The sequence below is a fragment of the Primulina eburnea genome, chromosome 6 (genome assembly GCF_022965805.1).
Source record: "Primulina eburnea isolate SZY01 chromosome 6, ASM2296580v1, whole genome shotgun sequence".
Classification (NCBI taxonomy): domain Eukaryota; kingdom Viridiplantae; phylum Streptophyta; class Magnoliopsida; order Lamiales; family Gesneriaceae; genus Primulina; species Primulina eburnea.
This window is the reverse complement of record NC_133106.1, coordinates 23594687-23611295: the sequence shown is the minus strand read 5'-3', so window position 1 is coordinate 23611295 and position 16609 is coordinate 23594687. Positions and strand designations below refer to the sequence as shown.

General features: G+C 36.8%; 1 protein-coding gene across 6 annotated transcripts; it reads right to left on the bottom strand.

The window, feature by feature from the left end:
* Positions 1-3126: 3126 nt before the first annotated feature.
* On the bottom strand, positions 3127-16272 carry LOC140833917 (dihydroorotate dehydrogenase (quinone), mitochondrial). Of its 6 annotated transcripts, none has more exons than XR_012118609.1 (12): positions 15931-16271; positions 15353-15435; positions 13638-13961; positions 13289-13541; positions 5409-5489; positions 5190-5297; positions 5085-5114; positions 4387-4524; positions 3962-3999; positions 3784-3883; positions 3530-3656; positions 3127-3389 (listed from the first exon to the last, which is right to left on the bottom strand). XR_012118609.1 is itself a non-coding variant. In XM_073198431.1 (12 exons), the coding sequence occupies exons 1-11, from the start codon at positions 16096-16098 to the stop codon at positions 3582-3584; spliced, it is 1398 nt and encodes a 465-aa protein (XP_073054532.1). In that variant the 5' UTR covers positions 16099-16271; the 3' UTR covers positions 3127-3414; positions 3542-3581. The 6 variants fall into 6 exon arrangements, 5 of the variants coding, with proteins under 5 accessions (XP_073054532.1, XP_073054533.1, XP_073054531.1 ...); XM_073198431.1 differs by having other exon boundaries at positions 3127-3414; positions 3542-3656; XM_073198432.1 differs by having other exon boundaries at positions 3127-3656; positions 15952-16272.
* Positions 16273-16609: the final 337 nt, after the last annotated feature.

Below are 16609 nucleotides of genomic sequence, written 5' to 3'. Positions count from 1 at the left end.
AAAACACTAACTAAATAAATTTGGCAAGGAAAATTGTGATATTGTTGTTACTCCAAGTAGTTCATCAATCATATTTGGCAAAGACAAAGTAGGAATCTCAGTGCATATCACCACGAATAAATCATCACTCTTGTATATGACCGCTAGCCGGCAAGACATTATGTTTGCGGCTTGTTTGTGTGATCGCTTTCAAGCTAATTCTATGCAATCTCATTACATTACAACTAAATAAATTCTTAAATATCTTAAAGGCACAAAAAATGTGGGTATTTGGTATCCCAAAACTCAAGTATTAACCTTGTTGGATATTCATATGCAGATTATGTAGTTTGGTAAATAGATCGGAAGAGCACCTGTGGTTCATGTCAATTCTCGGGGGATAGATTTATATTCTAGTTCAGTAAAAATCAAACCTCAATTGTCACATCAACGGCTGAGTATCTAGCCGCTAAAGGACAAAATTTTCCACTAATCTATTTTTTATAGCTGCTAGTTTTGTGAAATCATTCACAAAAACAGGCAGTTTCACTCCTCACTTATTTAGTTGTTAAGCAAACTTTCACGTCTATCGTTACATGAAATCAAATTATAAACTCTTTTTTAAGTAATTCGTTTGATCTCCATCAAACTACAGTCGCCAAATTCAACTCATTGAACTTGACTATCTCAATGAGAACCCATAATCTAATACATGTGTGACTCTCAATGATTCGGGGATACAGCTAGCCGTGAGTTCACAATTTCACGTGATTCAAAATAACATTTGTTCATATTCAGGCTTATTCTAATTAATCTCATTCCTTTCATCAACACCTTGATCAAGTACTTCAAAACTCAAGTCTGATTATACACTTCGGATCATAGTAAGAGCATCTACTAGCATTGTCCCATGATCTCATAGGTATCACCAATAGTTTCTACTAGAACCTAAGTTATGGTTAGCGTACAGTATGATCCCTTCAACTCATATATCCCGATCGGATCTGCAATCAATGGTATATCGAGAGTTGCAAATGAATTAGATAATGATGTGATATATATTTGAGTAATAATAATGACATCGTATTTGCAACTAAGAAAACATATTTCCCTAAAGCACATGTCTAACCAGAGACTACTTGTACTAATAACTCATCATATCACGATGGATATCTTTACTCTGTAGGCGAGCGGTCAATCTCTGACTACAATTCATTGACTCCTACGTATTTCAAAACTACACCCAACCTCGTCATATAATGATCCTCAATTTAGTCGGTAAACGGATCAAGGTGCATCCTAATACGTAGAGCTTCTACGTTGTCATGAGTCAAATGGCTAATGGTGTACAACCATAACCGCGGACTATTTCACTCAATAAGTGATAATCATTTGGAAAGTCTGATGGAAGATTGTTTCGTATAGTATCAAATGATCATTCATTTGTATTAATAGACATCTTCATGTCCATACCAATGAAACATGGTGTTTGTATAACAGATACTAGTCTCAAGTTCAAGAGTCATTTATCCTTATTTTAGGCGGCTGAATCGAATAGCAATCTGTTTAAATATACAATACGCTTCCTAATGAGTCTTATGATTTTACGTTGCGTGACAGACCTCATGGTACCTAATATTAAATAACTTTATATGTGCAGCTTGCATGAGTATATAAAAAAAAATGTCATAATTGTTTAAAATCATAAATTATTATTAAAATAAATATTGTTTTTACATAAGAATCAATAAAATTCAAGCAACAATTTGGCTCGTTGGACACCTATTCTAACTTGTTGAATATCATACAAAGCGACACACACTGTAACATACAAAAGAAATGTTATACAGACACATTGAGGATCTTATATAATAATACTCTTTTTGTAGGGTCTGGAGGTGTCAAAATTGCCTACAAGATATATATTGTGCTGGATAGTCAAGAATTCTCTCATTTACCCTAAACTATGTAACTTATTTTAGCTAGTAGCTGTAGCATGTGAAATTTTTTTAGTGGGGTGTCCTATCGCAAGATTACCCACATTATTTCGTCCCCTCTCATTGTCAACCAATCGAACATAAAAAAAAAATCTCCACAATCATTGGAGGCAAACTCATCATGAAGTTAAAACAAAACAAAATTAATAAAGATTTGTCCATCGTTTAATCTATTATTATTATTATTATTATTATTATTATTATTATTATTATTATTATTATTTAATATTTTCCCTTATTTTTACATATTCTAGACGAACGTTCGTCTGTTTGTGGCACAGTGTTGAAGATGGCAGAAAATGTCACATGAATATAGTCTATGGCAAAATCACCCCTTTAGACAATATATATAAGAAAAACTCAATAATATAAATGTGAATCCCTGTCTGTAATTGATATTACTACCCATTATAGTCACATCTGACGTTTGTCAACTCTGATCTTGTGTTGTAGCTAAATGACCCGAGCTCGAGCCAAGTTGAAATACCAACTCGTTACTCTCAAGTAAAATCTGCCATCTTCTCATTATTTTCTCATTTATAATTTCCCATTTATCATGATGTAGAAGAATCATTCTCACGATAGGGTTATATAAAAAGGTTGCTTTCCAACGTTGGCATTCCATGTGACATAAAGATGGAGTTTCCATGAGATGATGATGCAGCCATGCAAATACACACCATTGATGGATAATGGAAAATGAAGAAACTTGCTGAATAGAGATGAACATGTTGGCAAAGTAATCGGGAGAACTCTGCATAAAGATAGAATAATGGGAAATTGTAATACATTTGGTAATGGGGTCTGTGAAGTATCGTGGATTTGCACGGTTATATGACATTATCATGATTTTCACCAGCTCCTTTTGTATCCCTCAACTACAAAAAATAACCTTGCTGATAAGGCATTAGATATCAGTCTATTTCTCAGTTCATGAGTTTGATTTTCATGTGTAAACGTTCGGTTTTCTGCTTCGGTTTAGAGCCGAATTTAGTATAACTAACTATTTCACCAAGTTCTCTTTACATTGTCAAAAATAGTCCATGTCTAAAAGTTCAAAATTTTCATTGTATCAATGTCACTTCTTTTTTCGAGCAAAGAATATGACATTCAAGTTGTCTTCTAGTAAAATGTCATCTGCCACAAAATAAACAGAAAAAACGAGTTCCATGTTTATTATTTGCATTTTGGGGTTTTTGTTCCAAAGTCTGTCCATTTCAATTTAAGGAAAAAACATAGGAGCCCATTTCAAAACAAAGACCCAGCAACCCATACTGTTTGTACGATGAGGTTCCCATGTGCTCATCCGATCAAAAGATGGAATCTGTTGTCTAAAACATGGGGCAGTGAGTTATTGAAGACAACATACTTTCCAAGATTCTTTCAACCAATATTATCCCGAGATGAATGATTCTTTGCACTTTTCACGCTCTTTACACTGCACATTTAAACAATCGTCTCTCAAGCCAAAGCTGGACATAAATACAGTAGTGTGATAAATCACACGTTCTGCGCTTAAAAACTAATTAGCAAAATTTTTGGCGCAAGGGGACCAACACCCGAACCGATATGTAAAGTGTAAAATTTGGCAGAAGAGTTTTGAAGCTATCTGTAGTCTGCTCCAACTGCTTCATAGATAGACTTGTAGCCATCTCTTTCTAAACATTGGGCTAATTCAGCCTATAAAACAAAAAAAGGGGAAAAAATAATTTAAAAAAAAAAACGACTGCAATAATTGAATGTCGATGCTTTTCCTGTATCAGTTTTCATTACTTCGGAATCCAAGTGCATATTACTAAGTAAATACCTTGATCTTAGGTATAAGGGCAGGACCTCCATAGGCAAATGCGGTATACAGCTGAACAAGAGTAGCTCCAGCTCTTATTTTCTTGTATGCATCCTCACCACTGAAAATTTTCTTGGTGTAAGTTATGATAAAACAAGACACCATTTAGGATCACAATTATTTTAAAAAATGATCTTACCTGCAAATGCCTCCACAGCCAATCAAAGGAATCTTTCCCTAAATGCAAATGGTGAAACAAGTATTCGTTATAACTACTGTACAAATGCCTGAATAAGCATTTAACGTTAAAATGTATGCATAAGAAAATGACTTAATAAGATGGGCATAGATAGGTAAGAGAAAATGATAAACACATTCAGCAGCGAGAAAGTTCTCATTGACCAGGAAACAAGAACTGAAGAATGTGAATGATAACACATTCAGCAGCGAGAAAGTTCTCATTGACCAGGAACCAAGAACTGAAGAATTTTTCTGTCAGATTCACCAATACTAACACAAGTACATTAAACCGATTTCCTGTTTTTCGAAAAATGCCAACCAGAAGGCAGGTGAATGAAGAAGAAAAATCAGAATTAAATGATTAAACATTTTGAACTTGATTACCTTAGTAAGAATATACATTTCTTTGAGAATATTGGTAGATAAATCAAAGAGTGGCCTCCCACTCAAGCCACCAGTTTCCTCGGAAACAGGATTGTTGCTGATAGTATTGGGTCTTTGAATGGTGGTGTTTGATATGATCTGCAAGCATCAAATAAACAAACTAGTCATGAAATCCGAAGTCTCACAACCTTGCTACAAAAATAGGTGGATTGGGAATTTAGATTAGTCTGCTATTGTGGATATCATCCAAATCATTAGTCAAAATACAAAAAAGAATAATTGCAAAAAAACAAAGTGTGCGTCGATTCTCAATTTTGGATAGATGGAACTTTAAGAAGGGATGATTATTCAAAATTATATTGTCATAAATATACTGCCTCTGTCCCAACTCCAAATATGAAGGCTACATTTCTTTTTTCATCCATCACAATATATAACTCTGTTTCCATATATAGTATTATTTTATCTGTTCTTTTACCAATCAACATCTATCATTAAATACATTAACTACTTCCAACAGTTTTATTATTCTTCTATTAAAACTCATTAAATTAAAGTAAAATTGGAATTTATTTTCTAAAATTTAATTTTTCACTTTCATAATCTGTGTGAAAATACAAATAAACCTAAATACGTTGAATAAATGTAAATAATACTAATTGTTGCCAAATATGGTAAAAGAGCAAGAGAAAACATACCAATCCATCTACTCGAAGAGCAAGAGAAACCTACATACATTGACGACATATATTTAGAGCCCATAACTCAATATTAACACACTTAAAAACATAACACGTGCACACCCGTGCAATATCTTCAAGATCTTGTTTTGACAAATCTGGAGCAATTTTTACAAGCAATGGTGGCGGCCCTTCCTCACCCCATTGCATTTCGTCACGGGCCCCCTGAACCTGGAAAAAATATATTGAAACAAAATCTAAATTCATCTATGGTTATATGTTCCTCAAAGTAAATCGGGAAATAGATTGACCAATACGATTGAAATAAAAGTAAGATTATACCTTCTTAACAAGATCTTTCAGTTGCTTCCTGCCCTGAAGTTGTCGCAATCCAGGAGTATTTGGGGACGAGATATTAATGACCTACAAAATAATGTCTAAGCATTAAAATATCAGCACACTGCTACAACAATAATATCTAAAGGTATTAGAAGAAAAGCGAGACATAATATGGAGACAAAACTCCATTGATGAACGAGCAAGCTTTTCCCAAATATAACAAGCTGTATTTGTGAAATGAAAAATCTAAATCTCAACTACCACAAGTCGACATATTTATGCTAACAGTAAAGAAGGACAAATGCGACTAGTAATAAAGCGTATTTCAGCAATCTTGAGGAGTGAATATTTTCAATTCCCGTCTTGACCATCAGTGCTTGAAGCTTTCCAGGAAGGAGAGCCTTAGTGAACATATCTCCAAGTTGTAAATGGGAGGCAACATGTAGTACTTGGATGATGCTTGACTGTATTCTTTTCCGCACAATGTGACAGTCAATTTCAATGTGTTTTGTACGTTCATGGAATACAGGGTTGGACGCTATATGAATGGCTGCTTGATTGTCACAAAACAGCCTCACTGGTATGTCAAGTCAATCACCGCTCAAGTCTCTGAGCAATGAAATCATCCAGACGGCTTCACAAGTAGCATTCACCATGGACCTGTACTCGGCTTCAGCAGAAGACTTAGACACAGTTTGTTGCTTCTTTGATTTCCAGGAAACTAATGAGCTGCCTAACATCACACAAAATCCAGTGACTGAGCGTCGTGAATCAGGGCATGCAGCCCAATCAGAGTCCGAGAGAACACATGCAATTTGGCTTCGGTTTCCGAACTATAAAACAAACCTTGTCCGGCAGTACCCTTCACATATTTCAGAACTGAATATACATATTGCAAATGAGCAGATCGTGGTGCCGAGACAAATTGACTAAGTCTGTTTACTGGATAAGCCAAGTCCGGACGTGTGATAGTGAGGTAAAGTAGCTTTCCTACAAGCTTACGATACGGGGACGGGTCTGCTAATAATTCGCCATCGTCTTGACTGAGCTTCGAATTGGCATCCATGGGAGTAGTGCGGGGTTTACTCCCAATGAGTCCGGCTTCAGCAACTAACTGAAGTGCATAATGACGCTGACATATGTATTACCTCGTGAAGATCTAGCTACCTCAATGCCCAAAAAATACTTCAAGTCACCCAAATCTTTTAGCTTGAATTGCATGTTCAAGAAAAGTTTCAAACTCTCAGCTTCAGTGTTGTTATTTGTGGCAATTACTACGTCATCCACATATACCAACAAAGCCAATAACACATCACCGTGTGTACGAACAAATAAGGAGCTGTCCGATGGGATTGAACGAAACCAATCTTGAGAAGAGTAGAAGAGAACTTAGCAAACCATTGCCGAGAGGCTTGTTTGAGCCCGTATAGGGATTTTTGTAGCTTGCAAACAGCATTAGGTGGCAAAGATTCCCCCTTTCGTTCATATCCAGGAGGAAGTGACATGTAAACCTCCTCAAATAAGTCACAATGCAAAAAAGCATTGTTCACATCAAGTTGCATCAAAGACCATCCTCGAATGGCTGCTAAAGCTAACAAAGTTCGGAATGTGATCAACTTAGCAACAGGAGAAAAGGTCTCAAAATAATCCACCCCTTGTTGTTGCGTATACCCTTTTGCAACTAAGCGGGCCTTATATCATTCAAGAGTCCCATCTGCTAGAAATTTGGCTTTGTAGACCCATTTGCAACCAACGACGTGTTTCCCAAGGGGCGAGGAAACAATGGTCCAAGTATCATTGCTCTCTAAAGCACACAACTCATCAGTCATGGCCTGACACCATTCCGAGTGCTGAACAGCTTGAGAAAATGTTTGAGGCTCAGGAATGGATGAAATATTGTTGACAAAAGCTCGGTGGGAAGTGGAGAGCCGATGAGTGCTAAGAACCAATGACGGGGTGAGCAGTACACGGCTCGGGTGAGCATGAAGAAGTAGCAAAACAATGATAGTCACGTAAGTTGCTAGGCTTGGTGGATACTCTTTTGGAATGGGATTGCGGTAGTGGGTCAGCAGCTGGTAATGGTAGATGAATATGTGTGGGAAGGACACTTTCAGAAAAGAAATGAGAAGAAGAGTCGGGTGGAGAAGATTGTTCTGCAAACGGGAAAATTTATTCATGAAAAACAACATCCTGAGATATATAAACTTCATTGGTGTCAATGTTGAGGAGTTCGTAGGCTTTATAACCTGAGGAATATCCAAGAAATACAGATTTGATGACACGGGGAGAAAATTTGGAGCGTTGGCTCAAAAGTGTAGAGCCATAGCAAAGACACCCGAACGCTATAAGGTGAGAGTAAGTTGGCTGCTTCTGAAACAATAACTCGAAAGGACTTCTATCAGAAAGACGTGGAGAAGGAGTTCGGTTAATAAGGTAAACTGCAGTGGAGACACAATCGCTCCAATAGACCAAAGGAATATGTGATTGAAACAATAAAGCTCGAGCTACATTCAAGATATATTGATGTTTTTGTTCCACAACGGAATTTTGTTGTGGTCGTTCAACACATGAATGATATGATATAATTCCCTCGGTCTTGAAAAAATTGGAGAAATTCAATTTTGGAGCATTGTCGGAACAAACAGATTTGACCTTGGAACTGAATTGTGTATGGACCAACTTGCAAAAATCAGGGAAGATACGCAAGACATCAGACTTAGCTTTCATCAAATATATCCATGTGTATCGTGTGTGATCATCAACAATGGTAAGAAAATATTTGTATCCTTCAACACTCAAAGGATGAAATGGACCCCAACCATCAATGTGAATTAATTCAAAAGGAATATCACAAGTTAGATTGTTGGGAGAAAATGAGTGTCTCTTTTGTTTAGCTAGGTGACAAACTGAACAATCAAGTACATCATTTGGATTTATTGAATCATCATGAACTAACTGGCCTAGTACAGATAACCTAGGTGAAGAGGGATGCCCCATTCTATAATGCCATAATTGGCTATGAGTAAGAGAAACGTTACAGATTGCAGGAAGATTGTTGGATGAATTCAGAACATAAAGGTTACCAACGCGGCTACCCATCCCAATCCCCCTTTCCTTGGTGATATCCTGAATGACACAAGAATCAGAAGAAAAGGACACAGAACACTTCAGATGTTCGGTCAAAGAACTAACAGAAACAAGATTGAAATGGAAGCTGCCAACAAAAAGTACATTCTCTAGCACCAAGTCAGGGGACCACAAAACAGATCCTATATGTGTTGCTGCCACTGTGGAATTGTCAGGCAGTGTGACTGTGGAATTTGTGGATTTATAGGAGTGAAAGTACGCAAGAGAACCACATATATGATGTGTGGCTCCTGTGTCTAAGACCCAATGATTATTAAAGATAGAAGAATCATAGAAGGATAATGAAGAGATACCACTGAGACATTATGCAGATGCCTCAAGCTGTTTAGAATCCATGGTGGTGCCATAGCCAAGCTGCAGTTGAGTACTCAAGAAGGCACGGAGCTGCTTGCATTGTTCAGTGCTTAGTGAATCAGGTGTATTGCTGGTTGGTTGTGAATTAGCTGAGTATAAGCAACTCTAAAATGGTTTGCTCGAACTTTAGATACATTACTGGTGGATACGGAATGTTGCTTCGGCTTGTATTTAGGATGACTTGGTGGATATACAAGCAATTGGTAGCATTTATCAATAGTATGACCCGGATAATGACAGTGAGAACAGCTTGGCGGATCAGATTTTCTTCCTTTATCATTTTTACCATTGGAAGCTCCCTTGACAAATGCAGTGCTTGGATTAGTGAATGAGTGTGAAGAGTGATCCACTGACGTACTAGAAACATCAGAATGTATGGATCGTTGACGTTCTTCCTGAACCACCAATGAGAATATCTTCGAAATTGCAGGAATCGGATCCATCATCAAAACTTGGGCACGAATCTGGGCATATGACTCGTTGAGTCCCATCAAAAATTGCATAACACAATCTTGATTTTGGTACTTCACCCAATCCTTCATGAACCACAGTTACACACTGATACCGGCTGGAAATCCTTCAATTCATCCCAATTATGGGCAGAACGGATGGCCTAATTATAGACAGTCCAACACATAACGGTGGAACCCGGGCTCTGATACCATATTAGAAGAAAAGCGAGACATAATATGGAGACAAAACTCCATTAATGAACGAGCAAGCTTTTCCCAAATATAACAAGCTGTATTTGTGAAATGAAAAATCTAAATCTCAACTACCACAAGTCGACATATTTATGCTAACAATAAAGAAGGACAAATGCGACTAATAATAAAGCGTTTTTCAGCAAATGACTTCTAACAAAAGGTTATTTCTTCCTTAACTTGCACAAATCTACATACGCAACTAAGTTTCTCTGGAAAGAATTGAAAGTCCATTTGTTGTTCATGGAAAAAAAATCACCTTGTAACTTTGACGAATTGTAGGATCTCTTTTACAAAAAAACGGGGGAGGGGGGATTAATAGACATTTATCACATAGAATACAAGAAGGTCGAAGCAAAGAAGTGAATCTGGTATTTTGTGTGATCTTAAGGGACCACAGAGACTCAAAGGTTAGGTTCGCAATGTTACATGAATCCGAATATTGGGTAATAAAGTGTGCACATGAAAAAATAAATATAGTCACAGAGATGATGTTAACGTGGTAGTGGGAAGAGGGTCTGTTGGAACATTTCATGTTCACATTCTAAATTTTGATGTGAACAAATTTTGTTTGTTTGTTTTAATAATTTATCTTAGTGCGCAGATAACTGAAACTGAAATAATCAGTTACGAGCCAAAACTGAAGCTGTCGAAGACACCAACTGAAAAGCATCAACTGATCAACCAAACTAGACCAGTTCAACTGATGTGTCGTAAATGAGTTCCAACTGATTGTTCAGTTGATAGGTGGTTAAGCAGGAGAACCTCAGAAGCCTGGCCAGCTGAAGGAGTGTTCAACTGATGAAGAGCCTAACTGAATATCAGTTCAACTGAACAAGAGTGAAATCAGTTCGACTGACGAGTCAACTGATTTCACCAATCCAACTGAAGACCAGTTCCACTGACCAGTTCAGAACATCAGTTTGGAGCAATCAGTTGCAAAACAAGACAAGCTGAAATTAGTGGAATCCAGCTGTGCGCAAAGGTACAAAGACATTTGTCCAGTCAAGGAAAATAATGGACGTTGCATCAGAGCTTAAAGACAAAAGTGTTCCAAAAGAAACAAGACAAATTTCGAGGAACAGATTCAAAATGCAACGGGTACAATAATTGAGTCTCACAGTACGATCAAACTTCGCGCCTATATATAGAGGGTGAAGATCGGTGAAGATATATATATACAACACAAAAGAGAAAAGAAAAAGGCACGCTTCAAAGTCATATCAGCTTATGAAGAAACATTCAGCCCAGTCGAGGGAACACTTGAACGTGCTATCAGCTTAAGATTAGAAGCATATTTCTCTCAGTGTGTGAGAACACTTTCGGGTAGTTTTTCAGAAATCAGTTCTCACACACACAGACCACCACCACTCAAATACAATCTTGCACAAAGACATTAAACTTGTGTATGTAGTCTTTCTCACATAGACGTTAAAGAAGTGTTGACTGGAAGGTGCTGTCCTTCTGTCTAGTCTAGGAGTTCAGTTAAGCAGTGGGTAAGTCCTAAGCTGGGTGGGTTTATACAAGTATTTGTATCGATCAAAGTCTTCTAGTGAATCCTACCCAAAGTGGTAGAAGTGGTGACGTAGGAGCAGATGAAGTCTCCGAACATCCATAAACATATATTGTGTATTTAATTATTTAACTATTGTTTTCAAACTGATTTAACTAGTTAGAGCATCAGTTGATTCAGTTTTCACTATAACTGAGCTAATGAATGCAAAAACTAATCTAGTCTTTTGATTATTCAGTTACACAAGATATACAAGCATATCAGTGTTTCTTAACGAAGGATTATTTCGAGTGTTTTCCGCTTAGGTTCTATACCAAACTCGATTTAATTCATCGATGTATACATTCTTAGAACACGAGCTATTGCAGCTCTTGGAGAATATTTTGTTTGAAGCACCTCAAGATGCTCTGCACTAGATCCTTCAGGATCCGTATAGCCGACCTCACTTATTGGGATAAAGACTTGTGTGTCGTTGTAATTTCGTCGAATTAAGTTACATAGTCACAGAGATGAATATGTTAACGTGGGAGAGGGAAGAGGATCTGTTTGAACATTTCATCTTCGCAAACTTAATTTTGATGTGGACAAATTTTGTTTGTTTGTTTTTAATAATTTATCTTAGTGCACAGAAAACTGAAATTGAAATAATCAGTTACGAGCCAAAACTGAAGTTGTCGAAGACACCAACTGAAAGCATCAACTGATCAACCAAACTAGACCAGTTCAACTGATGTGTCGTAAATGAGTCCAACTGATTGTTCAGTTGATAGGTGGTTAAGCAGGAGAACCTCAGAAGCCCGGCCAGCGGAAGGAGTGTTCAACTGATGAAGAGCCCAACTGAAGATAAGTTCAACTGAACAAGAGTGAACTCAGTTCAACTGACGAGTCAACTGATTTCACCAGTCCAACTGAAGACCAGTTCAGAACATCAGTTTGGAGCAATCAGTTGCACATCAAGACAAGCTAAAATTAGTGGGCAATCAGTTGCAGATCAAGACAAGCTGAAATTAGTGGAATCCAGCTGTGCACAAAGGTACAAACATTGTCCAGTCAAAGAACAATAATGGACGTTACATCAGAGCTTAAAGACAAAAGTGTTCCAGAAGAAACAAGACAATTTCGAGGAACAGATTCAAAATACAACGGATTCGCGCCTATATATAGAGGGTGAAGATCAATGAAGATATATATATATATACAACACAAAAGAGAAGAAAAGGGCACACTTCAAAGTCATATAAGCTTAAGAAAGAAGAATTCAGCCAAGTCAAGGGAACACTTGAACGTGCTATCAGCTTAAGATTAGAAGCATATTTCTCTCAGTGTGTGAGAACACTTTCGAGTAGTTTTTCAGAGATCAGTTCTCACACACACACAAACCACCACTCAAATACAGTCTTGCACAAAGAATTAAACTTGTGTATGTAGTCTTTCTCACATAAACGTTAAAGAAGTGTTGATTAGAAGGTGCTGCCTTCAGTCTAGTCTAGGAGTTCAGTTAGGCAGTGGGTAAGTCCCAAGCTGGGTGGGATTATACAAATATTTGTATTGATCAAAGACTTCTAGTGAATCCTACCCGAGGTGGTCGAAGAGGGTGACGTAGGAACAGTTGAAGTCTCCGAACATCCATAAACATATCTTGTGTATTTAACTATTGTTTTCAAACTGATTTAATTAATTAGAGCATCCGTTGGTTCAGTTTTCACTATAACTGAGCTAATGAATGCAAAAACTAATCTTGTCTTTTGGTTATTCATTTACACAAGATATACAAACATATCAGTGTTTCTTAACGAATGATTATTTCGAGTGTTTTCCGCTTGGTTCTACACAAAACTCGATCTAATTAATCGATTTATACATTCTTAGAACATGAGCTATTGCAGCTCTTGGAGAATATTTTATTTAAAGCACCTCAAGGTGCTCTGCACTAGATCCTTCAGGATCCGTATAGCCGACCTCACTTATTGGGATAAAGACTTGTGTGTTGTTGTAACTTCGTCGGATTAAAGAATGACCACTACTAAAAGAATATAGAACTAATACCATGTTTTGCCATAGGAGGCTATATATTTGTCATAAGTTAAACATAAGCATAATGAAATAGAAAATTTTGTGGCGTGACACAGAATGAGCAGATAACCAGAGATAAACAAATTATATACCAAATAATCAGCATATTGTGATAATGTATGAACTCCTTGGACATAATCAGATGCAGCATCTTCACTAGTCTTATTCTTTCCAAGATTAACCCCCAGAATTCCTGGACCAGCTTTCCCTCCATGTACAGCTTCATCTCCAACAGGAGACGCAGTGCTTGATGTCTCCAACTTTCTTTTACCGTGTTGTGCACCCAACCGTTTTGCAACAGCAACAATTCCTTCGCTATTAAAGCCACACCTATTAATAATAGCGCTGCTCAAAAAATAAAAAACAAACTTAGAACCACATAGAAAAAGTACAGCTAATGGTTTTTCAAGATGTCAGAACAAATAAAATATAAGAGGTTACCCTTCCTTAGGCAATCTGAATATTCGAGGCTTTGGATTCCCTTCCTGTGGAACTGGAGTGACCGATCCAACCTCCACAAACCCAAAGCCTAATCCAAGTAAACCTTCAACAGCCTCAGCATTTTTGTCAAAACCAGCAGAAAGGCCAATCGGATTGGAGAACCTCCTTCCCCAAACTTCAAGTTCCAAAATTGATGGATCTGGCCTCTTCTCTATTGGAATCCATCCACGAGCAGCAGCAGAGACTGCAAGTCGGTGAGCAAACTCCGGATCCATAAATGCGAAAAATGGATTGACTACTTTTGTCGCTGAGAATAGCCAGCCACTGCACGATTCAAGACATGTAACATAAACTAGTCTCGACTATAGTAATAGGTGTAGCATATATTTGAATTTTGAAACATAGCTTGAAAGCCGTTTTACTCCAAAACCAAGGGTAGGGTGAGAATGAGCGTAAATAAGATCAGAGTTTAAAAAGTAACCTGATGCATAATCCTAAACCATTGTAAAAAGTAAATCTATATTCAAGCCCTTCAAGGTGAGATGTTCATTAAATAAAGTTTGTTATACCTAAATTCAAGCCACAAATATTAAATATATGAGATGAATTTCCTGTTGCCGTGTCAACTAGGGAAAGAGTACACAGATACCATTTCAATTTTGATGCAAAGCTCATAATAGGTTATAAATAATGCGAACGATTCAAGAAGAATATGGTATGAGTTCAAGAAATATTTTTAGACACAATTAAAAAGCCCTAGAAATTTCTGAGCCACAATTAGAAGCTTCAACCACATGGAAAACCATTGTTCATCTATCCAAATCATAAACAACAAACGATCTGCCTCACCCTTTATCAGTCAAGTAGCAGAAGGGCAGAGGCAAGGCCTTTGGTATCCCTTCAAGTGATTTGAGGCTTGGCTATTACTAGCCAGTAGACTTTTTTATGAAGTTTTTCTTTGTTCATGGTTCTCAATCTTGGTATTGAATAGTATTTCCCTGACAGTACTATGCAGGGAACATTCTCCAAATCTTTCAAAACTTTTAGTTAGGTACCTCAAAATAAGATGATGAAACAAATTCAAAAATAATCTTGGGTGTTGGTGTTAGGTGGCTTGGCCTTGGATCTGTTAGTATACAGTTGAATAGATTGCATCAGTTCGACAAGACAGATAGGAAATCATATAAAGCCTTTGTCATTTATTTAGTTATAAAGTAAACAAGTTGTGCATGGTTCAGAAGGTGAATAGTTCCACGAATTTAAAGCATAGTGCTCCATGGAACACAATGGCAGCTGGTATCATTTTTCCAATGATCTCTCTCCTTGCAGGGACCAAATTTTAACTTGAAAAAATATTATACCGTAACAATAATTTTCCTGTATATGCTTTGCTCCAACAAGAATGATCCTACACTGGACATTGATGAACCAAATTCTCGGTGGCGAATGTTACTGCTCTTTTCTGAACTTCATTCTCTGGTGGTGTTACTCAACATAAACTTTAAGGACATGTACCCCAAATAAAACAGTATAAGGATAATCTAAGCAAACCTTAACATCCAAAATGTGGCATATGAGACTTGAACAGCTAGGGGATTGGAAACATTAAAATTTTAATTCATTTTGCAAATACATTAATAATATTGAAAACATGCATCTTCTACAAAAGTCAATATTGAAAAACGTTCATTTTCCACAAAAGTCAATAATGATACCAGAAAGTCGCTTCATCCACAGTACTGGCATATGCAAATCCACCTATCAGCAAACCTATAGTAGCTCCAGTAAATAACCTACCCTGCAGTTCATGTGCAACAATATTAGCATGTAGGAGTCAAAAGAACACGATCAATGTACCCATGGTCAGAGTCCAGCACTAAAAGATTCTACTTGAAAGTCCAAGTGTAATACCAGAACATGAAAATGTTTCATACTCAATCAAAGTGACAAGATTTATTAAAATATAACATTTACTGAAGTCACAAGAGTACATTTCATCTTAAAGCATAAAAGATAGGGTGCAACTGACCCATTTCCTACCGTGGAAACCAACTGCAAAAGGTAGTGTCCCATTAATCATTGTATATTAGACATTAAACATGCTTGTCAGCCATAGTATGCAAATAGACAGTACCCAAACACCAAAAACAAAGTACTAAATTATTCTACCCCTCTCAAGAAAAAGGGGTAGAACTCATTTTACTTCATTCTACACACCGGCTTTTCATTAAAAGATCACATTTGCAGAAAAAAATACAACATTAAATCGTAACAAGGATGCTAAAAAAGATACCTTTTTGGAGAAATGGGGAACCTTCTTTGGTATTGGAGTCGGAAAAGGCTGAGCTGCCGCTGAAGACGCGGTGCAAAGATACTGCCGGGGATTATAAATGTTCCCATCAAACTTAATCCTTGTACGTAGAGAGTCTCTCATGAATTTTAGAGCAACCCTTATCGCCATTACTTCCCAAAAGAACGGAAAATTGTTGTAATGATTTATCGAAGGCGCCGATTCTTCTCTTTGCGTATTTGAAAAGTGGGAAAGATTCCCACAAAGAATGGGGAAATTCAAAGAGGGGGAGGAACTGAGCTTAAATTTTTCTCCAGGGTTTTGTTTATGCTTTGTCCCCTTTTATAATTGCTTAGGCAAATTCCATCTTTGTTTTTTTTTACCCTTTCTTTTATTTTTCTTTTAAAGCCCAATATTTGAATTTCACTAATCTTTGTTTTTTTTTTTCCCCTTAAAACATTTATTATTAAATAGAATTATATTTATACTCTAATTTAAAACATTTATTATTAAATAGAATTATATTTATACTCTAATTTATGTTAAACTTACTCCACTTTTATTTTTGTATTTGATATTATATTTAGCGTAATATTACGATTATATGTCCAATAATTTATCTAGCCATGATAAGGAAATGATTATTAAATAATCATTCTTTATCTTGTGTTTGGTTCATTTT